A 24,369-nucleotide genomic window follows, 5' to 3' on the forward strand; every position below is an offset into this window, starting at 1 on the left:
GATCTACTCCAGGCATGTCTGTTGCGGACCACGCAAATACATCGGCATTTGCCCTTAAAAAATTTATGAAGGTGGTTCTTCTTTCTTCAGGCTCCCAAGCTTGATAATCTGATCTTTTATCATTTCCACCTTTTTTAACGAACCTTCCTAGACGTCCCCTCTGTATAAGAGCCTCAATCTCATCCTTTAGCTGTCTCCATTCTTCTGTGTCGTGACCATGGTCCTGATGGAACCAGTAATATTTGTTCTTATTACATTCATGTGTTGGTTTCATCATCTTGGCGGGCTAGTGTAAAGTCACTTGGTCTTTTATCTCATACAGAATATGAGCTCGGGTATGAGTTAGGGCTATGTAGTCGGGTTCTATCTCTAGATTTGTGGTTCTGGGCATCCAAGCTTTTCTATCTTCTTTCTTTCTTTGGTTGTCTTTGTCATCTCAGTTGCGCTTTGAACCGGCTTCCCGAACTGACTCGTCTTTCTTTTCTTGGCCTTTCTTCTCGGGTTTATCTTCCTTCTCTGCTGTGAGAACTTCAACTAAATTGATGTATTTCTCGCAACACGAGAATAACTCATACATATCCCCTGGTTCATCCATAATCAAAGACTTTTTTAACTCTACATCTCGAATGCCACTATGTAATGCTTGAAACATCACCGTCTGATCCAGATTACGTACTTCCAAGGCTGCTTTATTGAATCTTGTCAGAAAGTCTCTGATTGACTCATCGCGGCACTGCTTTATGGCTAGCAAATTGACGACTGTCTTTTTGTGGACTCTACTACTCACAAAGTGAGCCAAGAAAGCCCTCCCCAGATCAGTAAAATTAGAAAGAAAGCATGGGGGAAGTCTTGAGAACCACTGTCGTGCCGCCCCTTTCAGAGTGGACAGAAAAGCTCTACACATGATTGCGTCAGAGGCACCCTGAAAGAACAGCAAGGACTTGAAGGTTTCCAAGTGATCCTCTGGATCTGTGGTACCCACATATTGTTCCATGGTCGGCATTTTGAATCCTTTTGGAAGAGGTTCAAAGTAGACTTCATCAGTGAATGCCAGATCTGTAGTGAAGTAAAAGTTGTGATCAGGAACTTGATTCTTTCCTCGTATGACTTCTTGGATCTGATCTTGGAGTTCTATGACTTTTTCGTTCAGGGCCTATTCGACCTTGGTCATCTGAGAATCTTGATTCTTGGCGTTCCATTGTGCCTCCTTGTTTCTTCGTCGAGTGTTGTTTGCATTGCTATGGTTTTCACTATGGCCGAGGGACGGAGATCTTTCGCTGTCTTGTGGAAGAGGTTGGGGTATGGGGATCCCCTATAAGAGGTCACGTTGCATCTCAATCATCTGCTGCATCTTTTCTACCCAACGACGGTTCGCATTGCATCAAACTGTTCCACCGTTACGTAACGTGGTGGTTCTGCCAGAAATCGGGAATTGAATGAGGTCCTTCTTGAGCTGCTAATCTATCATCGTTCAGGATAGGATTTTTGACCCCTTGATGTGAGCCGATAGGAGGAGGTAAGGTTTCTCTCTGTGTAGTAGGAGGCGGTACAGGAGGAGGAATCGCCGGTGTTGTTGCAGCAACGGTGGCGGCTCTGGTGGCTCTAGATCTATTTCTGGTGTTGGTCATGGTGGTATCTTCACAGGTCTTTCGCTCCATTTCCACAGACGGCGCCAATCTGTTGTATGAAGAAATCTACTAAAGAGATATTCTCTAAGAACACAACTAAGAAATTGAATCAGGACTAGAAAAATCAAAAGAATCATAGCTGACACAACGAAGTAATTGAATAGCTTTATTTTTCATTGAATCTACCTTACATGAGAGTCAAAGCTCTTTATTTATAATGCTTGGGATCGGAATCTTGCTCTTTTTGTCCCCTTTTTGTACTCCTTTTATGGGAGTATGGATTTTGCAAACTACCACTCTAACTGCCTTCCTCCTTGCTTTTCGGGTTTTCATGATTCTTGAAACACATGGTACTCCCACTTGTTTACACAACTACCTTGGTGGGCCTATATTCATAACCGTCATCAGCATGATTTTCTTGGAGCACGCTTCTGATCCAACCTAGCATACGGTCCAGGGCATGCCACGTGTATGGCTGAGAGCTGTGCATTGAATATTGTGTATTAGATATATCTGTAATAGTAATAAGCTGCGGGATCAGATGCCATGGCCAAGGTGTTCTAGCTGGCTTTGGGAGAAGTCGGTTCATTGCTATATTAATTTTTTACTATTATACTGATTAAAAGAACAAAACATCGATTAAAAATAAAGATCAAGCAGGAATAATGAGTGATTGAAAAGAGAGTTACACAAATCGATGGAAATTGGGAATGGGCTTTGCACCATTTGCCGATGCGAGTCCAACTTTTAAACTGCACTTGGACGATGTAGTATGGGAGAAATAAAATAACGTGGAGAAAAATAAGAATACAATAATGATTTGTCTAGTTGTTGTGAAAGGGATGGCCACATGGCCTTAGTTTTTAAATATTTTTAGGAAGAAAGTTTCATGTCGGGATTGTGGTTTCCATGTATACGAACACCCTTGTGTCTGTCTCTCTTCTCCTCTCTATAAAATAACCTCATTGCTCCCTTCCCCCATAGATTGAACCAAAAGGGGCACTGATTGGATCTCGCACAGTGCAAGAGTCACGCTTTCAAACAGAGAACATCTTCCCATATTTTTGTTTTAGAAAAAATACTCTTGTAATCAAAGTGGTGAATTGAAAAATTGAGTCAAAGTGAAGGTACACATCTAGCATATGTAGTGTTGCGTCAAGAAATCGCTCAGCAGTCCTTCGAGTGTCGTAACCTGTAAAATACCTTGGGGTGACAAAGGAGAACTGGTGTGGTTCCGGCCTAGGACTCTCTGATGCCTAAATTAGATCTCTCTGGTAGTATTCAATATGAGTTAAGATGTCCCCGATGGGGTTGTGTACCTTGCCTTTTATAGTAGTGTGTGGCGGTGTGAAGAGTCCCAGTTGATGTAGAGTGTTTACCGTAGGTGATAGAGTCCCTGGGTAGCAGGGCTTGTTCTTGATGGGCTGTCTTCCCGTCAGACGTGGTGTCACGGTAGACCTGGTAGTCGTCTTTCGAAGAGACGTGGTGTCCTTATAGACTTGGCGTCCTTGGTGGATAGACCTCATCTACATGGTAGATGGGGTTTCTGGTGCATGAGTTCGTTCAGACTATGTGACTCGATAGGCGGTGGCCTAGAGTCCTTGGTGATGTGATCTGTGCCTTGTTGATGGCGGTGGTGACTGCCGTGTTCGAGGGAGACTTGACCGAGGATGATGTGTTGGGAGAAAGGGTCCGTGCCCCAAGGGGGTTGGCGCCCAAGGGTGGCCACGCCCATGGGTGTTGGTGGATGGTGCTTCACTGACTTTGTCTTGGCCCACTCTTCTGGGTTGTGCCACGTGGTGATCTCCAGTTAGTTGGTGTGAATTTGGGTTCATCATTTGCCCCCCACTCTCTTGGAACGGAGTGCTCAAGAGAGTATCCTCCATCTCCTTGTATCAACTAGGGGGCTTCTTACGAATAATTTCTTCTCTGAAGGTGTGCTTGTGAATAACTTGGTGAGGGAGAGGTTATAGGTTCAAACCCCTCCTTTCCCATCTTTTTGTCTCTTTTTCTTTTTTACCATCTTTTTATAGATATATGCTCTTGTCTCATTCTCCCTTTTCACTTTTTGCTTTTCTATTTCTCTTCTTCTCTCTCTTGCTTTTCCACTTTTTGCTTTTGCTTCTTCTACTTTTGCTTGGCTTTAAGTTTTATCACTATTCATTGTGCCCCCCATGTGCTTGTTCTTGGGTCACTATGGGGAGTAGTGTCTTTCACTTGCTTGCTTGACTCTTCTAGCCTTGCCTTTGGACTTGGTTTGCTTCATGGCATGCATGGCTCGGTGCTTGGCCCTTGCCTTGTGTTCACTTTCGTGTGCCTAGCTCACCTCGGTCCATGCCTGTTGTTTAATACCTTCACGTCTGGTCCGCGCCTAGTTCGATCGACGCCCGTTCAGATCCATGCCTGTCGCTTGATCAACGCCCCTCTTGAGGTCCGCACCCCTGCTTCAATCGGCGCCCCTCTTGGTGATCCACGCCCCTGCTTCAATTGGCACCCCTCTTGAGGTCCGCGCCCCTGCTTCCATTGGCACCCCTCTTGGCGATCTGCGCCCCTCTTGAGGTCCATGCCCCTGCTTCAATTAGTGCCCTTCTTGGCGATCCACGACCCTCTTGAGGTCCGCACCCCTACTTTAATTGGTGCCCCCTCTTAGCGATCCGTGCCCTACTTGGAGTCCGCATCTAAACATAGCACTCAATCCATGGCCGTGTCGGTCCGTGGTCTACGCCTATTTACTGCGCTCAATCTGCCCCCATATCCGATCAGTGCCCCACGCCTTGGTTGTGTCTGGTACGTGTTGTCTTCATTTTCTCTTCCCCCCCCCCCTTTTTTTTTTTTTTTGATTGGTTCTGCATTGGTGGTTACAGGTTGGCATCCCTCTCTTCTTATCGGTTGTTTGATTTTGGGAGATCGCCTTTCTGAGTAAGTGGCTCGTTGTCTTCCTTATCTGTTCATGTCTTCCTCTGACGACTCTGATCCAACTTCGGTTGGAGTTGGATCTGTTGAGGCGTCTTCTTCGGGGTCGTCTTCCCCTGCGAATACTTCTACTTCCTTGCCTTCCCCTGGTACTAGTGATGGGGAGGAGGTTTCTGGAGATTCCACCCCTAGTAGGGGTCGTAGGCCATCCAAAGCTTCTACCTCTGTTGGTGACCCTAGGAATAAGTTGGCTCACATTCCTAGCATCTTGACTTCCTCGGACTTGGTGTCACTTCGTCGGGAGTTCCATATACCCTCTGAGGTCATGCTTCGCATCCTAGGGCCTGACGAGCGTGCTTACTCCCATCGAGTGGATGAGGTTTGCCTTTATCATATTTTCTTCACTTATGGTCTTCGTTTCCCTATCTCCCATTTTGTGGAGTTGTTGTTGGAGCACTGGTGTTTTACCCCTGGGCAGGTGTTTCCCAACTCTTGGTGGGTCATCCTAGGTTTTTATGTGTTCTTCGCCCGGATGGGGCGAGCAGCTACCATTCCCCTGTTCTCGTATTTCTATATGTTGAAGAAGGGGGAAGGTGGGTGCTACCACATCGCCCGTCGTCTCCCTAGGGGGTCCCTTGCCCACTCGATCCTCTTATGGGGATTATCAGATACCCAGTGAAGTACTGGAGGGGCAGCTTTTTTTTTGCCATGGTCCCCCGATGTGAACTGTGGTCTCCCTGGGAGGCCATCGATGTCAAGAAGGTGAATCACCCTCTTGAGTTGAGCGACTTTGAGCGCAACTCCCTCCACCGATGTCAGGGATGCGATCCGTTGGACGTTCTTCAGTTGGATTCCAAGGCCTTCTTATGTCTTTGGAAGTTGAGTCCTGGTAAGATATTTGCCTTCTTTGATGTTTGCTTATGTACTTTCCTTCTATGTATTCCTCTTTTGACCTGTCTTGTGCCTTTGATGAGATGTTGTTGTGCAGTGGACATCCGACCGGATCTGAGCCTCTTCCGCTCCAACCTACAGAAGAGGAGTGCCTCGGCTACTGCTTCTAGGGGTGGTTCTCCTGGTGCGGTACCCCCAGCTTCTACTCCTCCTCCTATGGTCACTGGGACCAAGAGGAAGGGGGGTCCTAATCCTCCCAGCTCGGTGAGGCCGCGTGTCATTCTTCCATGGACGTCTCCTCCTATCTCTACTCCTGGGTCTGCTGCTCCACCCCCTTCTAAGGGGAAGGGGCGGCCTCTGCTCTTGCTGGCACTGCCGCCTATCCGCCGACCTCTTCTTCGTTGGTGTTGGCATGGGATCATTTGGAGGGAGCGACCCTGGCCACCTGCGGTGTGAGTTGAGAGTGGTTGGACCTGGGTAGGCTTTCGGCCGAGCATTCAGCCCTTCGGGGGATCAGTGACGCCACGCTGTCGCAGAGTCTCTATTAGGACATGGCGTCTGTGAGTTACTCTTCTCATTCTCTTTATGTCATTGCTTCTCTTGTGCTTGGGATGTTTATTATCTGCCCTGTTGATTGTAGGTCCAGCACCGTGCTACTGAGGCTATGCTTCGACTGGAGGGTCACACTTTTCACGATCTTCAGATAAAGGGTGCATTGTAGGACGTGGAGAGGGAGGTCCAGGGGCTTAGGGCTGCCCGCGAGGAGGCTGTAGCATGTGAGCGGAAGGCATTGGAGGAGCTCAAAGTGGCTACCGCTGCGACAGCTCAGAGTTCTTCTAGAGTCTAGGCCTTGGAGGAGGAGCTTCGCACTTTGAGGCAGAGGCATGAGGTGGAGTTGTCTGAGGCTAGGGAGCAGGCAGTAGCGGCGTATCGGCAGTCTCCCGAGATCACTGTGTACTTTCATCAATACAACCAGGAGATATATGAGGGAGGCATCAGGGACTTGGCGGTTCGCATTCTAGAGAGGACCCCTGATTATGATTTCTTGAGGTTCCCAGAGGTCACCACGCTACTACCCCAGACCGCTGCAGTGGCTCGTGTACCCCTTGAGGATGGTGTTGCGACCACAGAGGAGGGTACGGCCTCACCAGAGGAGAGTGTTGCTCCTCTAGTTGAGGCTGACATGATGTCTCCTGCTGGATCAGAGGCTGCTCCTCCATCAGATGCCCCATGACTTTGCAGATGTTCTTTTTTTATGTTGAACTTTTGGATGGAAACTTTTTAGATGACAACTTTTGGATTGTGATGCTTGCTTTTTGTCTTCCCAGGATTATATGTACTTGACTTTTCTTTTGGTGATGTTGATATGACATGCATTTGATCCTTGTTGCTTTGATGGTTCTCGTATTTGTGCAACCCCATGTAGTTGGCGGTCCATAGGGATGTCTTGTCTCAATGGTCCATGGACCTTGGTGGCATAACGCCTTAGACATAATGCTTCGATGGCATAACACCTCGGTGGCATAACGCCTCAGTGGCATAATGCCTCAGTGGCATAACGCCTCGGTGGCATAACGCCTTAGGCATAACGCCTCAGGCATGAAGCCTCAGTGGTGGCATAATGCCTTAGGCATAAAGCATCGATGGTGGCATAAAGCCTTAGGCATAAAGCCTCAGTGGTGGCATAACGCCTTAGGCATAGAGCCTCAGTGGTGGCATAACGCCTTAGGCATAGAGCCTTAATGGTGGCATAAAGCCTTAGGCATAGAGCCTTAGTGGTGGCATAACGCCTTAGGCATAAAGCCTCGTTGGTGGCATAATGCCTTAGGCATAACACCTCGGTGGTGGCATAACGCCTTAGGCATAAAGCCTCAGTGGTGGCATAACGCCTTAGGCATAAAACCTCGGTGGTGGCATAATGCCTCAGGCATAAAGCCTCAGTGGTGGCATAACGCCTTAGTGTAGTGGTAGTGATTCGATTGAGTGGTAGAAGAAGACAAGTATTCCCGAAACACCTCTTTATTTTGAATAAAAATCTTCAAATTGTCCTCGAAATAGTGATGTCATCTACTGCTACTGCTGCTGCTACTACTACTGCTACCACTACCACTATTGCTGCTACTTGACTGCTACTGTCGATGGAGCTGTTGCTTCTACTGGTAATACTTCTTCAGGTGTTCTGAGTTCTAGGTGTGGTCTACCTTCTTGCCCCTGGAGTTTTCAAGCGGTATGTCCCTGGGCGTATCTGCTTGGAAACTATATAGGGTCCTTCCCAATTTGCTGATAGCTTCCCTTCTTTCCTTAGTTGTGATGCACTTGCCCCCCTTAGGACTAGGTGCCCCTGATGGAATAACCGTTCACGTACCCTGGCATTGTAGTACTTGGTTGTTCGTTGTTGGTAGGCTACGTTCCTCAGCAGTGCTTTCTCACGCACCTCATCCAGGAAGTCTAGGTTCGCTCGCAATCCATCTGTGTAAGTTCTTTCATTAAAGTGTAGTACTCTGTGGGTCATGACGAGGACCTCTACTGGTGCCAGGGCTTCTGTGCCATATGCCAAGCAAAATGGGCTTTCTCCTGTGGGGGCCCTTACTGTGGTGTGGTATGCCCACAGGACACTTAGTAATTCCTTGACCCACTTCCCTTTTGCCTCTTCTAGTCGTTTCTTTATTCCATTCATTAGGGTTCTATTGGTGACCTCCACCTGACCATTGGCTTGTGGGTAGGCTAACGAAATAGGCCGATTGTCAATGTTGTAGCTTTGGCAGAAGGTTTTGAACTTGGGGTTATTGAACTACTTCCCATTGTCTGAGACTATGATCTTTGGTACCCCAAACCTGTAGATGATGTTGTCCCAGACGAATCTCTCCATTTCATTTTCTGTAATTTTTGCTAGTGGCTTGGCTTCCACCCACTTGGTGAAGTAGGCGATGGTGACCACCAGGTACTTGCGGTTGCCTGAGGCTACCGTGAAGTCCCCCAATATGTCCACCCCCCCCACATGGCAAAGGGTATGGAGTTGAGGATTGATGTCAGCTTGGTGGCGGGTAGATGGGGTACTGGGGTGAACAATTGACATTGCTCACAGGCTTTGACATACTGGATGGCTTCCTCTTGCATTCTTGGCTAATAGAGTCCCTGTCGGAGGATTTTGTATACTAAGGCTCTTCCTCCCATGTGGCTTCCGCAGATCCCCTCATGTACCTTTACCAGGGCGTACTGTGCTCCCTTGGGTCCTAGGCACCGAAGTAGTGGTGCTGTGGCCCCCCTCTTGTATAGCACTCCATCCAGGACGGTGTACTTTGGAGCTCTCATCCTTACCTTCCTTGCCTCGAGCTTGTCTTCTGGTAAGACGTTGTTCTGCAAATAGTCAAGTATAGGGTCCATCCAGCTAGGCCCTTCCTCGATCTCATTGACCAGCTTCTCCTGGTATGCCGGTTCATGCAATATTTCCACGTACACTACACTGGCTAGGTTCTTGAGTTCATCGTTGGCTAGCCTAGACAGTGCATCTACAGTAGCATTCTCGATCTTGGGTACTCGAACCATCTCGAACTTCCCGAACTGCCCAATCAATTCCGAGCATGCGCTCATCCTTCGCCTCATACTCTCCATTCACTTGGTTCACTATAAGCCAGGAGTCACTCCGGATGGATAGATGTGTGACTTGGATGGCTTTGGCCACCCGGATTCCAGCCAACAGTGCTTCGTTTATATTCGGAATCCTTCGGGGCTGGTAAGCATGAAACCAGCTCCGCTCCCTGTGGCATTACTCGAACCATCCATGAACATCTCCCACGATCCTCGATCCTGCTCCTCTGGTTATTGTGTTTCTGTCCCGTTCTCAGGCAGAGTGCACTCAACTACAAAGTTCACCTGGGCTTGGCCTTTGATGGTCGTCTTGGGTTTGAACCTGATGTCATGCTCACTCAACTCAACCGCCCAAGCGATCAACCGTTCGGAGACGTCAGGCTTGTGCAACACCTTCTTTAATGGTAGGTTGGTGAGGACTGTGATGGTATGGTCTGAGCTTCTTTGCAGCGATTACCAGTGCGTATGCTACCTTCTCTATTCTTGTGTACCTGGTTTCTGCATCAATTAAGACATGACTCACATAGTAGATGGGTCTCTATATGTTGTCCTCTTCTTTTAGCAGCACTGCACTCACTACGATGGGGGTTACTGCCATGTAAATCTACAATTCTTCATTGGGCTCTGGGCGCCCAAGCAATGGTGGGTTCTCCAAGTATACCTTCAATTCTTCAAACGCTTTCTGGCCCTCCTCTGTCCATGCAAAGTCTTTAGGACTTCAGAGGCTCTTCAGCGTCTTGAAGAATGGCAGACACTTGTCTCCGGACCGTGACACGAACCTGGATAGGGCGGCGATCCTTCCATTCAACCTCTGTACTTCTCTGACTGTTCGAGGTGGTGCCATCTCTTAGATGGCCTTGATCTTGGATGGGTTGGCTTCTATTCCCCGTACTGAGACCATGAACCCTAGGAATTTTTTGGACGTCACCCCGAAAGCGCACTTCACAGGGTTGAGTTTCATCTGGTTCCTTCTCAGTATGGCGAATACCTTTTCCAGGTCGGTGAGGTGTTGATGAGCTTAGATGATTTTCATTAGCATGTCATCCATGTACACCTCCATGTTGCGCCCAATCTGTTCCTCGAACATCTTATTGACCATCCTCTGGTAGGTGGTCCCTGCATTCTTCAGTCCGAATGACATGACACGGTAGCAGTAATTCTCCTTATCCGTTCGGAAGGCGGTGTAAGACTCGTCATCCTCATGCATGAGGATTTGGTTGTAGCCGGAGTAGGCGTCCATGAAACTTAGCATCTTATGTCCTGCAGTAGCATCGATCAGCAGATGGATCCTGGGTCATGGGTACTCATCTTTGGGGTATGCCTTGTTCAAGTCAGTGTGGTTGACACACATCCTCCACTTCCCGTTAGGCTTGGCTACCATGACCATGTTTGCGAGCCAGGTAGGGAACTTTTCTTCTCTGATGAACCCTGCTCGGCTCAACTTCTCGACCTCTTCTTTAATGGCTGCCTGTCGATCGAGGGTGAAATTTCTTCTCTTCTGCTGGACGGGCTTCCTGGTTGGGTCTACATGCAGTTTGTGCTCTGCTATGGATCTTGGAATGCCGGGCATGTCTGCGGTCGACCATGCGAAGACATCCATGTTGGTCTGGAGGAGGTACCCCAGTTCTTCTTTCTGCCTGTTGCTCAGTAGTGAGCCCATTTGTACGACCTTGGAAGGGTCATCTTTACTGAGTGGCTAGGGGATGAGGTCCTCCACAAGTCTTCCTCTCTTCTCTATCATCTCATCTCTCTGGTCATTGACCAGGTTCTCTATGCATAGTGCCATCCCTCATGTGTTGCCATTGTTCTTCTTCACAAAGGTGGCATAGCATTCTCTGGCCTTCTTCTGATTACCTCGAACTTCTCCCACACCATTGTTGGTGGGGAACTTCATCTTCAGGTGGAATGGAGATATGATGCCTCTGAGGGCCGTCAGTGATGGTCGCCCTAAGAGGCCATTGAATGACACCACGGACCTGACCACCATGAAGTTCACCATGATGGGCACCTGGCGAGGGTGTTCTCCGAAGGTGATGGGTACCTCTATAGTACCTCTGATGGAGGCGGTGGCCCCCAAGAATTCATGGAGGTAGGTGGGCTCTGGCTTGAGTTGATCGTCTCCAAATCTGAACTGACGGTAGGCGTCCAGTGAGAGTACATCCACGGATGCCCCTGTGTCTATCAGTACCCTATGCACGGGTTGGTTGGCTATCTCCACCTGTACTACCAGGGTGTCCTCATGTGGAAAGGTCACACCTTCCAAGTTATCAGCCAAGAAGGAGATCACCGTCTCGGTCTTCGCCATCTTGCTTGGCTTCTCTGCTACTCCCACGAACCTGGCATGGGCTTTGGCCTTTTTGGTAGACTCTTGCCCCGGTCCTCCAAGTATGGTGAGGATGGGAGCTCCTTTGGTGCCACTTGGCTTTGCCGCATCTCTTTTCTCGTCAGCGTGGTCTCTTTCTCTATCTTGGTCCGCTCTCATTTCTTCCCTCCTTGGTTCTCTTTCTTGGTCATGTCCTCGATCTCCTTGGCCCGAACGGCCATCACGTCTCCCCTTCACGTACTTGTTTAAACTCCCTGCTCTCACAAGGTTTTCTATCTCTCTCTTGAGTTGATAGCATTTCTCTGTGTCATGACCATAGTCCTTGTGGAAGAGGCAGCACTTGTTAGGGTTGCGCTTCTCAGGTCCTGCCAGCATGGGTCGTGGCCATTTGACTAGGTCACGGTCTTGGATTTGCATGAGGATCTATGACCTGGTGGTGTTGAGGGGTGTGAACTCTGGGTTGCTTGCCCTCTCACCTCTCTCTAATCGACGATCACTTCTTCTCGATGGGTGATCGCCCTTCTCCTGTTGTCTCTTAGTCCTTGATCTTTTATTCTCCTTGCGGTCATCTGGTGCTGACCTCTTGTTGTCTTGGGTCTTGCCTTCAATGGCCTTCGTCCGTGACTGCACTATTTTGGCCACATTGGTGAATTCATTACATCGCTCTAGGAGCTCTTTCATGGTCTTGGTCTTATGACGTGCGAAGTCCTTGATTAGTTCCATGTCTCTGATGCCCCCTGCTAGGGTTGCATGCTGGGTCTGATCATCTAGGTCGCGGACTTCCAGGGATTCCTTGGTGAACCTGCTGACATACTCCCTGAGGGACTCCCCAGGGTTTTGGATCACGTTTGGTAGATTAACCATGGTCTTCTTCTGCTTGATGCTACTTTGGAAGCAGGTCACGAACTGTTCGCATAGCTCTGCAAACGATCTAATCGACCGTGGTCGTAGTCGGGAGAACCATGAAGTGAGGGATGCAGGGAATTCTTGATAGGATACCACGTCTGATCCACCATATAGAGTCATCATGCCATTAAAGTAGTTGATATGGTCATTAGGGTCGGTGGTACCACTATAGAGTTCAAAGGTAGGTAACCTAAACCTAGATGGCAGTGAAGCTGACATGATCTCTTTTGAGAAGGGGTGTTGTCCAGGTACCGAGTGTGTCTCTCCCTTGGTCTGCTTCTTCAACCCTTCCAGTTTCTCATCCAGCTCACAGAGTCTCTGGTCTAGCTCTTCATCCCGTGCTTGTTTCTCACGCCTTATTGGTCGTTCACTGTGAGCTCGTCCTCTCCTAGAAGTCCCTTCCCGTCTCGACTGTTGGTGAGATGGGGAAGGGTCATGTCGTGATGGATCTTGCCTTGACCGTGAGGAGCTTGCCTCACGGTAAGTCTGGCTTCGCTCTGGTACATATCTTCCTTCTAGTCGACCATCAAACAACAACCTCTGAATGGACCCTTCAGGGTTAGGTACCACGGATCGGTGTGATGGTGTTCTCCCCCGGTCCGACTGTGTTGGGAGGTCTGCCATTCTCCTTGGATGTTGGGAGAGTTCTCCCGGTTGTCTAGTGTGCCTCTTGGACCTATCACCCCTGGGAGGTCATCTCCTAGGGCTTTGCTCCCGCCTTTGTTCCTACCTACGATGATGAGTGACCGCCTTTTGCCTGAGGTATTCGTGGAAGAGTCGTTGGTCTTCAAGGATCTGACGCTGCAGGTCGTTAATCTGACCCACAGTGGTTGGTGCATTAGGATCAGGTACTAGCTCCACGGGGGCTTCAATGGTTGCTTCCGGGTTGAGGTTGTCCACCCCCACTTGTTGGTTCTCTGGGATCTCCTCCTCATGAGAGACACGATCATTGACCCTGCGACGTGAACTCTCTGGAGGAGGTGATCTGTTCCCCTCCCTTGGGGCATTATTGGTGGAGGGAGCGGCCTTCCTACGTGCCATGGTTGGACAAGTATGGAAACAAGCTAGTAGATACTATGGCTAGCGTCGTTCCCACAGACGACGCCAATCTGTTGCGTCAAGAAATTGCTCAGCGGTCCTTCGAGTGCCGTAACCTACAAAAGACCCTGGGGTGACAAAGGAGAACCTGTGTGGTTCTGGTCTAGGACTCTCAGATGCCTAAGTTAGATCTCTCTGAGCAAATAGATGAATAGTAGTATTCAATATGAGTTAAAATATCCCCGATGGGGTTGTGTACCTTACCTTTTATAGTAGTGTGTGGCGGTGTGGAGAGTCCCAGTTGATGTAGAGTGTTTGTCGTAGGTGATAGAGTCCCTGGGTAGCAGGGCTTGTTCTTGATTGGTTGTCTTCCCGTGAGACGTGGTGTCACGGTAGACCTGGTAGTCGTCTTCCGGAGAGACGTGATGTCCGTATAGACTTGGCGTCCTTGGTGGATAGACCTCATCTACGTGGTAGATGGGGTTTCTGGTGCATGAGTCCATTCAGACTACGTGACTCGATAGGTGGTGGCCTAGAGTCCTTGGTGATGCGATCTGTGCCTTGTTGATGGCGGTGGTGACTGCCATGTTCGAGGGAGACTTGCCCGAGGATGACGTGTTCGGAGAAGGGGTCCGCGCCCCAAAGGGGTTGGCGCCCAAGGGTGGCAGCGCCCATGGGTGTTGGTGGATGGTGCTTCACTTACTCTGTCTTGGCCCACTCTTCTGGGTCGTGCCACATGGCGATCTCCGATTGGTTGGTGTGAATTTGGATTCATCACGTAGAAAGTAGGATGAGGATGTAGATGTGCCGCATGTGTTTGCCTTTTGTTGAATGGTTAAGGAGCTATGAAACTTCTTTTTTATTTTTTTTCATTATTCAATATCAAGAACATATATATCCCACATAAGCAAATAGATTTTGGCAGAAGGCAAATCCCATAAATAGGGGGGGGTGGGGTTTCTAGAACATAAATAGGGGGTTTGGGGAGAGAGAAAACATGTGAGGCCCATATTTATGTGTCTAGGTATGTAGATTGATTTGCACATTGGCATCGTGCAAATCTTTTACCCTATGTTTTATATGCATAAGCAATTCATTTTTATAACCCTATGTTTTATATTCTTAAGCGTGCAATCCTTTTTTTTTTTTTTTGGAACTGGAGGTGTCTGGCCTTTGGCCAACTAATTCCCCCAGGCCTCGTGCACGACCCCGCAACACACACGAACCGAGAGATACTGGACCTCTCATGTTCACCAGGGAGTTTCCTCTTAGGTTGGTGGCCCCAAGAGGGGAGGTGGAGTCGAATTCAGGACCTTCAGCTTCCTTAGGCCTAAACAATCCATTTTTATATTTTTGTAAGCTAAACCACCAATTCATATGCATAGACGTCCATAGGATGTGTATCAATACTAAAGAAGTTTATTAAATTTAATTTTGAAATTTGACAGATGGTTAATCTAGACTATGTCTTCTCTATCCAAAGGTTGGAATAGACATATTCTGTCATCCATCCATATGACAAAATAAATACTTTGTGATATTTGAAAAAAGGAAGCAGGCTGTGTGCAAGATCGCCTTCGACGATCAGGTGACTCGTCAAATAAGAGGGTGTTTATGGTATGTCGATGAGGCTTTTGTCCCCATTGGTTGTTCTATGTGTGACCATGCACAAGACCTTTTGCCTAAAAAAATAACACAATAATAATTTAGGGGAAAAAAAATACTACCTGCTTGCAAGACATAACCCCTTTGAAATGACCACCTCACCTACTCATAAAATAAAAAGTCCTTCCCTGGTCGATGCCCTTGTGCATCCCCTCCTTCCCTCTCTCCCCCCCCCCCCCAAGCTGGTGCAGAAGCTACGCAACCAGTTGCGTTCTTCTTCCCAATAATTCACTTTTCTTTGTACAGGAGTGTGGCCTACGCTAGCACTCCCATGAGTCTATCTCTCTCCTCCTTAAAACAAGGTGGTAGAAGTGTCTTTTCACATGGAGGGGAGAGAGATAGACTCATGGGAGTGTTGGCATAGGCCACACTCCCAGACAGAGATCTTTTTTCCATTTTTTTTACAAAGACCTGTAAGTAGGCTGTAACGGTGTACACACGAATTTTTATCGTATGCGGTTCCCTGACCAGTGCAGTTCCCTAGTGCCTCTCATAAGAGGAGGGTGGACCCCACCCGGACAGAGTGTTCAGTCAGGTGCCCCAGGTGGGTTCCACCCCCCTCTTGTGAGAGGCATTAGGGAACCGCACCGGTCAGGGAACCGTAGACGACAACGATTCGTGTAGACACTCGCGCGTGAAATATAATACACACAACAAAACCGGTTTTTTGGTAGGTATCACAACCGTTATCGGTTGACCCTTTTCCTTGGCTATCTTTCACACAAAAAACCCTAGATAGAAGAGGCAAGAGCGCCCATACGGCCAATGGATCTTAAAGTACAGGGTTTTTAACTTTGCAGTTCAGAAGAACTCCGCCACCGCCATCTCTACTCTTAAATGTCCTCTGAGAATAGAACAGAGCGTGCTGCTTCAAAGAGGTATGCAATCTTTTGTCTTGTAGATATTGATGGGGTTAGAGATGGGTGAAGGATTTATTTTCTCTTCTTCTTCTTTTGAAACCTGATTTTTTTTATCTGTATGATTGAATTGGAGTGTGTTGCAAGAAATTTTGGGAGAGACTAAATGGAGAGTCTTCATAGATTAAACCCTTTTTCTTTGCCGATCTTCTCATCAGTTTTTCATGTTGGTGTCTTTTAGATTCTTCATTTTTTGAAATAGGAAATAAAAATCACAGGTAGCTTGTGATGCAACTACACCAATCCGATAAACCTAAACTGTGTCAAAGTGAGAGGGGGATAAAAGCGGTGGAGATTGGCAATCTCGGGATCCAAACTATTGGTGTGTGGTTGATAATCTTTTTCTGCATTTGTTCTCCGGTTTCGGCCATTAGCTGATTTAGCTGTCGTGGTTCATTTGCTTCTTTAGCCGACCCCATTAAATTTGGTATAAGGCTGAGTTTGTTGTTGGTTCATTTGCTTCTTGATGGTGAAGTATATGGGTGTTTCATCTTAAAGACAAAATACAGCACTTTGTATTCTGTTCCAATGTTGGTATTTTGGAAGTCCTAGGGAGGAGGAAAGATAGAAGCTTGCATTATTAGAGGATTGAGGAAAGTAGTTCTTCATAGGGTAGTTTGGGGAAATTGAGAGCTTGCATTAATTGGTCTCTTTTTCGTAGCTCTTTGTTGAATGATGTATATGTATGTTGCATATTGAAAATATGCCCTTTTTTACTCCCGATTTAGTGCCTGTACGTATCCATACCCATTTTTAGCCATATATTTATTTACTAACTATAGTGGCGTGGTCTTTGCTTTTTCCTTAATTTTAAAGAGGTTCCCTTGGCTGTTTTATTTTAGATATTTTGCAGGATTATCCATGAGTAGTGTAGGCTTGATAGGGTTCTGTCACCTATCTATTGTTTTGTTGAGATGAGTATGTTTTTGTACAAGAAACTGTTGATTTTGTAAAGGCCAGTTTTTGCTGTTATCTTTGCCCATTTAGGTGGCTAGGTTGGTAGAGATGTTTTAGATTCACAACTTGTTAATAAAATTCATTCTTATTTTAAGGACAATCCCCCCTCCCCCCTCCCCCCTCTTTGTTATGGACTCCTACTCATAGTCTTACACAAATCACTTATAAATGGATTACAATACCATATGGTGCTGTCAAGAGAATACTCAAAGTGGCAAGTTATATTTCATCGTTTTCTTATTAAGATGGTAGCAACTGATGTGAACATTCTGTTATTAGAAAATAACGATAACTAATTATGAGCATATTTAGGAGAGAATCGTTCCTAAACATGCCTGTTTAGAACCATCCCCAGTCCCCACAACCTCACTATTCTTTTGACACATGGACAGTGTATTTTGTTATACCGACCATTGGATAGAGAGGCCATGTGTCAAATTTCGGAGCCTAACTCAATCTAATACCTGCCCATGTGTTGGCGTTCATCCCAGAGTATTTCCAATTTTCCATGCACACTTGTAGTGCGACAACTACTGTGCACTCTCCCACAATCCTGGTATTTCGAACTCTACTTTTGTCATGTAGAGAACTTTGATAGGGTTGAAACTTGACATGTTATCAAGGGACCTTGAGTTCTACTTGTTCACAAAATTTGAACACCTTGTAGCATAAATGAGATTTACTGACAGATGATTGGACTGTGAAGTTCACATGTTCTATGGGGTTAGCATTTTTGTTGATATCCACAAATAGCATCAGTTAACTATTAAATATCTACAACTGGTTACAGAATAAAGATGGTTGACCTTATTCAAGGTGGAAGGTAGCTCTCTAACTGTAAAATACATTAGTAAAGAACCTGGGAAAATGCATTAAATTATCATTGTTTAACTCACATTTTGATGGTCGGTAATTGAGAGATTTTTAAATAAATATGAAAAAGATTCTACTTAAAAATAAGAGTTACACGTATTTTAAGACAATTAACAATCATCCATAACTAAAATAACTTAGTAGTGTATTCACTTTTAAAAATTGGGTAGCAATATGCTATTGCAGTATAATTGGAAGCATTTTAAGTAAAGCAGCTAGTTTTGCAAGTGGGCCACTCATTCAGACATTTGCGATTGCTCATTTGGTAAAGAATAATTTGGATAGACTACTAGTGATATTTGTAGATCTATCTCATCCATATGATTCACCTTTCATAGGGTTTTCCTCTTTGTTTCTTCTAGGGTTGCTATACTGTAGCTAGTTCTAAATAGAAAATAACCTTTAGGGAAAAACTTATTTGAACTGTCTGGCCTTAATAAGCTTATAAGATAGCCCATCTCATTCTGCTATGTGGAATGATGGTGTGGCAATTCTGACTTTTGGGTAGCTGGTACGTGCCCTAGATTAGATACATGTCAATTTCAGATTCTAGTTTAATCAAATACCCTCCAGTGTATTGGCATGCAACCCATGTATGTCCATGCATGCTTATGATACTTCAGCCACTGACCACTACTGTGTAGGTTCCCAAGTTCGAATTTACAAACTTCTATTTTTCCACTTGACAAAATGATGCAGATACTTGGCTGGACCGGTTTGACCTGTTGGGATACGTAGATCACAAGGAACTGATTCCAAACCGGGTTCTTAGTTCTCAATAGGACATTTAGGGAGGTTTATTTTATATGTAATATTTTATTTTGGGTAGGGATTAGATACGTAGGATATTCTAGTTTTAGTTTCCTTGTTTAAGTTTGCTTTAAGTTTCCTTTTTGGGTGCAATTTCTTTTCTTTATATCTGCATGTAAATATGTAATTGAACAAATTGAATGGAGAATGGAATATTGACCTGAGCAGCTTGTTGGCTGTTGTCCTACTTTTCCCTGCGATTCTGAATCTCTTCTCGTAGGTAAGCTTTTTTAGCTTTCGTTCTTCCGTCTTTCCTTTCTTCTTTGTTTGTTACTGTTACTCCCTATTCCCTGTGATAGGCAGTACATCTACGATGAGAAGCGATCACTAGAACTTATCCGAGTGTTCACAGATCAGGCTGATATTCTGAGGTTTGAATCACCTCTCTAGAGCGACCCAATGTCCAGAATCCTACCATAGAATGCCCCTTACTATGAGGTAATTCCTGGAAACCAAATCTGGTTGCTGTTTTGCCATCAAACCCTGGTTGCAGAAATTTTTGTTGATCTTCTGATCCCCTTTTTGAGTGATTCTGGGTTGGAACCAGTAGATCTGAGCTACTAACCTCCTTGAAAAGTTTCAGGTCCATCGGGGACCATACCAGTAAATCTGAGCTACTAACCTCCTCGAAAAGTTTCAAGTCCATCGGGGACCATATGATTCAGTTCTCTCACTCAAAAGTGAACTGCTTCTTTGCCATCACGAGAGTCATGAAAAAGCAAAAATTCTCCTATTTAGAGTTAAGACCATAATTTTTTAATTAGTAAAAGCCCCTCCTTGAAATTGACTCTGTTTAATTCCCACCCTAATTGTAGAATTGCAGAAAATTCTTTTTCTTTCAAGATTAATTACCTATTAATCCCATCTCCTATTTGTGTTACTAAATAGGGTCCTCATTGTGCTGTGATATTACGAAATTGCCAATATTCCCATTGTTTGATTTTCTGTTAATCAGGGCGGGCCCATAGCGACCCAAAGCGAGTTTGCAAACATGGTGTTTGCATCACAAAATTTACTTGTGAGCAGGGAGTATTGGGGTCTATTTGTCCACAGCCTAGGCACCTAGTGTTGCATGTGGAAACCTCCGTCGCCCGGTTCGCCCACGGATGAGCCTGCAAAAAACCGAGTGAGTGCAAGAGAGCCGGTGTGGCTCCGGCCTAGGACTCTTCGACGCTCAAGTCAGGTCTCCAGTGCAACAGCGTAACAGCTAGTAAAAAGTCAGATGAGCGTTTGAGCTCCATACCTGAGTATTTATAGAATGAGGTGAGGCGGTTGGAGGAGTCCTTGTATGGTAAGAGTCCTCTGTTGGTAGGGCTCTTCCGCACAGGGCGGAGTGGAGAGTTATTTTCGGGGTCGGACTCTTACTAAGGTAAGAGTCCTTATTGGAGTGTGATTTGGTATCGTGGCTCGATCCTTATCCCGCGATACTCGGGCGGTGTTGACGTGGCACCGTGATTCCCGGTGGGGCGTTATGGTAGCTTCTGTGGAGGAGGGCTCGGCCTTGGTGCTCGGCCTCGAGCGGCTGTGGCCTCGGCATATGTGGCTGGGAGTTTCCTCGACCACGCTGGAGCTCGGCCGAATCATGGCAGACGATCTTGGGCCGACCTGTATGGACTCGGCTCACGGCTCGGCTGGCTTGAGCCTCGGCCATGCTGAGGAGATCATTTACTCGCTTTGAATGAGTTATGGCGCCGCGTACCGGGTGCTCGGCCTGGTCCTCGGCGGGCTGAGTGGTCGGCCTATGTGCTCGGCCAGGTCGGAAATGAAGTGTTGCTTCCTGCCGGGTGAACGGTTTGGCCCGGTCTGGGTCGTGCTCGGCTCGGCTCGGCTCAAGGCCTCGGTCTCAGCACATCCACGTGGCGACCTCCAGTTGGTTGGGTGATTTATGACTCGTCACCTAGTAGTTGTCGTCTTGATGTTTTTTCCTCCACCACCACCTTGGATCGCCTTGTCACCATGAACAACTATGGTGGATCTACGAGGTGGCAAATATTTGGGTAGCTCAGTAAGCTTAACATGGTGTGCTCTTCTGATAAATTTTGCCCTTTTAAAGAACACTAAAGTGACATTTGAGATAGTTAATCAATTTTTATGAGAGACATAATTGAATGCATTGATCTCGGTAGCTAAATCCCCTGAGGAATTTAAAAAACATAAAGGAGTATGAGTCATGTAATCCCCGGAACCCTGGGCAGGCCATTTGGATGATCGATATTGATTTAAAAATTTTAACCATGATTAGATAATGACAGGAATATGCCCACTAAATGTCATCTCCATCAAGTGTCACAATACAGGAAAATTGCTTAGTTGGATCCCATTCTCAATTATTAATGTCTTGTTAATTGAATGACTCTAAAGGTCTTGTTTTAGCCCAGTGAACTGTTCTATCTACTGACTTTAATTGTTCAGTAGTTAACAAACACCTCCTGTCATGAGAATTTATTAAAGACTTAAGAGTCATTCATATAATTTTCTCCAGACTTAACCGCTTAAGGCAGAAAAGTCCGAGGATGCTTGCTGTCTTCCTCACTCCTTGACCTTCGTCGTGTTCACTCCAAACTCCCTAGGGTGACTGTTTCTGGTTCCTTTCTGTATTGCCGGCCTGAGATCGACAATTTTTTGGCCGGAATGTCTCCATTTCAACCCCCTAATCTGGTATGGCACACTTTTTCTTCTTTTCATGGTTCCCCAAGCCCTTGGCCAAATCCATTTGTTGAATGCATTTACTCTGTTTTTGCCTCCTCATTGTCTTTATTAGAAACCTTAATTGTAGTGTATACTCCTCTTTGTCGGGTTTCTTCTTAGTACTGCAAGAGTGCTAGTTTTAATAGTCCATTGGCCTACTGTAATGTTAGTTCTCTTTTTCTATAATTGTTGTTACTGCAGTTCTTTATTTTTTCCCGTGTTCTAATTTCATGAATATCCAACTGGAAGAAATTCTTTTGTAGTTTCTGAATTTATATTGTATGTTAAAGGTGCCGGCGAAATATATCTTTAATTTGTGAAAATTGAAATTGGAATGTCCTCTTTGTTAAGGTTGTAACAAAGAATATAACAACAAAAAGTAGTGGTGCGAAGGAATAAATGATGATTAAAAGCAGCAAAACTGTGAAAATATATGGTGTTGTTTTTCCTGTGTGACTTTTTAGATTTTTATCTGTTCATTTTTCTTTAATCATTTCTATATGTTTGATATTTTAAATAGAAACAAAATTTTATTTCATGTTTTCAACTCAACATATAATTCTTAGCAAACAATGATGTATGTTATTTCAAAACTACTGATAATTCAAGTCATTTAAGTAGGCATTTTATGAATGACCACAAAGATCTGAGTTTTCTTTTTTTACTTTAAGAATTGTATGGCATTTTCATGAAAAAAGAAAAAGACATGTATGCTTTCAAGTGATTTGATTACATCCTTACAGATAATCTAATCAGTGTCGTAAAGGTTACTTACGGTGGAGAAGCCTGAAAGAGCAAGTAGTAGAACCACCAGCAGTTGTATTGTTTCAGGAAATGAAGATTTAATGATCAACATACTTTCTCGGCTAACTGTGAAGGCACTCTCAAGATTCAAGTGCGTCAGCAAACAATGGAACATGTTGATATCTGATCCTTATTTTGTTAGTTCACACCAAGCTCGAGCAGCCCAAGATCCCAACATTCTCAAAGTGCTTTGGGTAGATCATCGGGATGGGTCGATTGGGGTTTGTTCAATCAGGGAAAAGGAAGAGAGGATAGTTACCGTTGATTTGATTCGGCCAAATTATCCCGATGCATTCCTCCTGCAAGGTGGTGTTATAATGGAAGGCCGTCCTTGTAATGGGCTGATTTGCCTTGCTGCTGGTTATGCGGATGACAGTTTGGTTTGTAACCCAGCAACAGGAAACACTATGGTAATCCAGAGAGGCAATAAGAGAAAATATACTTATGTTCAGGGACTTGGGTATTGTTCATCACGCAATGAATTCAAAGTAGTACGCCTATGTGACAGGCTGGAACTTGATAAGAATATCCCCGAGAACAACCACTGGTATGGGTGTGAGATATTTACTGTAGGTCAAAAAGGCGCCCAGGGAACAAATCTTCCGCTACACTCACTTTCATGGAGATATGTAGGGGATCTACCTTTATGAAATTGTTAGTCCACTATGCAGGACCATGTGTTATGTAAATGGGAGTGCCCACTGGATGATTGGGTTTGGAAACTCGTCTCCCTCTGAACTCATTCTTTCGCTATATCTTGAACTTGAAGAGTTCAAAGTTATTGCACGCCCAGAGGATTGGGCAGAAGATTATGAGTACATGGTGGCCATGCGTCTCATGGAATTGGAAGGTAAGCTATGCGTTGCAGTTGACATCTTTAGTAGGAAAGTATTGGAGATATGGGTGCTGAAGGGCTACAATAACTCCATTTGGAGTTAAGGAGTATCAAATTGATCTTGAGACCATTGATCTTTATCCTTCTATGCGTTATTTTCCTATAGTTGCCTTATGGAGAGGACAGCTTCTTCTTGAAAGTAATAGTCACCGAATGTTGTGTTATGAGCAAATAACCAATTTTTATGAAGCGGTCGTCCAATTGGAATCGTTTCATGGGTACGGAGGTTTGGGTACATTTGTCGAAAATCTTATTACACCGTTTTAATCTCACAGTTATAACTATTTAAGCTGTAATTAAAAATTTTAATGCTAATATTTGTTGTTTGGAAATTCGACAGTTTTCTTCTTGCTCTATTTTTTGTTGTAAAATTCTTGTTGCTCTTGATATTTTGCTTCAAGATCTTACTCTTTATGTAAATTTCATTTTTATATTATTCTTTTTTGGTAAAAAAAAACCTGCTTGGTCCCGTGGTCATAATGCCAGGGGCTGGGCCAATGACAATTCATGCATGGCATCGAACAGTAGGGGCAGGATGGTCTTTTCATGCACCCATGTGAGGGTGTAGGGGGGTGCTACCAAGCAGCGTACTCTCTCATTTTGGGAAAAAGTACTCTATTTGGTCGTGTGTCTCCTGTGCTAAAACATAGGAGTGTGCAAAAATACCGTTCTGCCCCAATGAAATAAAAATGACATCTATGTTGATGCCCTTGTGTCCGTTGGTATTGGCCCCTCCTAGCATAGGCACTACATGACCATACAGTGATCTATTTTGACTCAAACTACCATTTGATCAAAAGACCAGTCTTTCCTCTTGTGTTTCATAGTAGTTTTGAAATCATTCAAAGAGGCAGGTAGTTTATCAATCAAAGAACTTGTGAAAAATTCATTTGGTAAAATCATGTTCTGGAAATTAAAAAATTTGACACCACATACTTCTTGAAACCAAGACTTTGGAATTTGTCTACTTGAGCAGAAATGGTTTCACTTTCATTCATCTAGAAATTCAGAAAATTTGACACCACATACTTCTTGAAACCAACATCCTCAAGAGTATATTTCATGACGAGCATTCCAAATCATGTAGGAATTGTCAAAGGAATTGTAAACATTGTACAGATCATTAGAAAGAGCATTCAGAATCCGATTTTTGCATTGAAATTCTAATTCTATCCAAGCAATCTTCATATCAAGAGCAATATCCTCACTTGCGGGGGGGGGGGTTTAGGATCAGTCAATGCAAATGCTACCCCAATTTGTGTCAAAGCAAATGACATCATCTACTTCCACCTTTTAAAATTCTACCCAGTAAATTGTTCTATTTTATCAAACTCTGAGACTATTCTCAGTTTTTCCATATCCGATTGTATGGATGCAACAGTATTTTGGGCAGCAGCAGTAAGAGGTGGAGAGTCGGTAGTAGTATTCTCAGCCATAGTCATACACAAGGAATAAAAAGATCTAAAACCTTAA

At 45.3% G+C, this 24,369-nt stretch overlaps 2 protein-coding genes across 2 annotated transcripts; one reads left to right on the forward strand and one right to left on the reverse strand.

Annotated features, from left to right (window-relative positions):
- Nucleotides 1-436: 436 nt before the first annotated feature.
- On the reverse strand, nucleotides 437-1,003 carry LOC122644843. The gene has a single exon (XM_043838219.1). It carries the CDS (start codon nucleotides 1,001-1,003, stop codon nucleotides 437-439), a length of 567 nt encoding a protein of 188 aa, XP_043694154.1.
- Nucleotides 1,004-21,910: 20,907 nt separating this feature from the next.
- On the forward strand, nucleotides 21,911-22,727 carry LOC122646342 (F-box protein At3g49450-like). Its single transcript, XM_043839879.1, has one exon. It carries the CDS (start codon nucleotides 22,043-22,045, stop codon nucleotides 22,649-22,651), a length of 609 nt encoding a protein of 202 aa, XP_043695814.1. The 5' UTR covers nucleotides 21,911-22,042; the 3' UTR covers nucleotides 22,652-22,727.
- Nucleotides 22,728-24,369: the final 1,642 nt, after the last annotated feature.

This window comes from Telopea speciosissima, chromosome 11 (assembly GCF_018873765.1).
Source record: "Telopea speciosissima isolate NSW1024214 ecotype Mountain lineage chromosome 11, Tspe_v1, whole genome shotgun sequence".
NCBI classification, from domain to species: domain Eukaryota; kingdom Viridiplantae; phylum Streptophyta; class Magnoliopsida; order Proteales; family Proteaceae; genus Telopea; species Telopea speciosissima.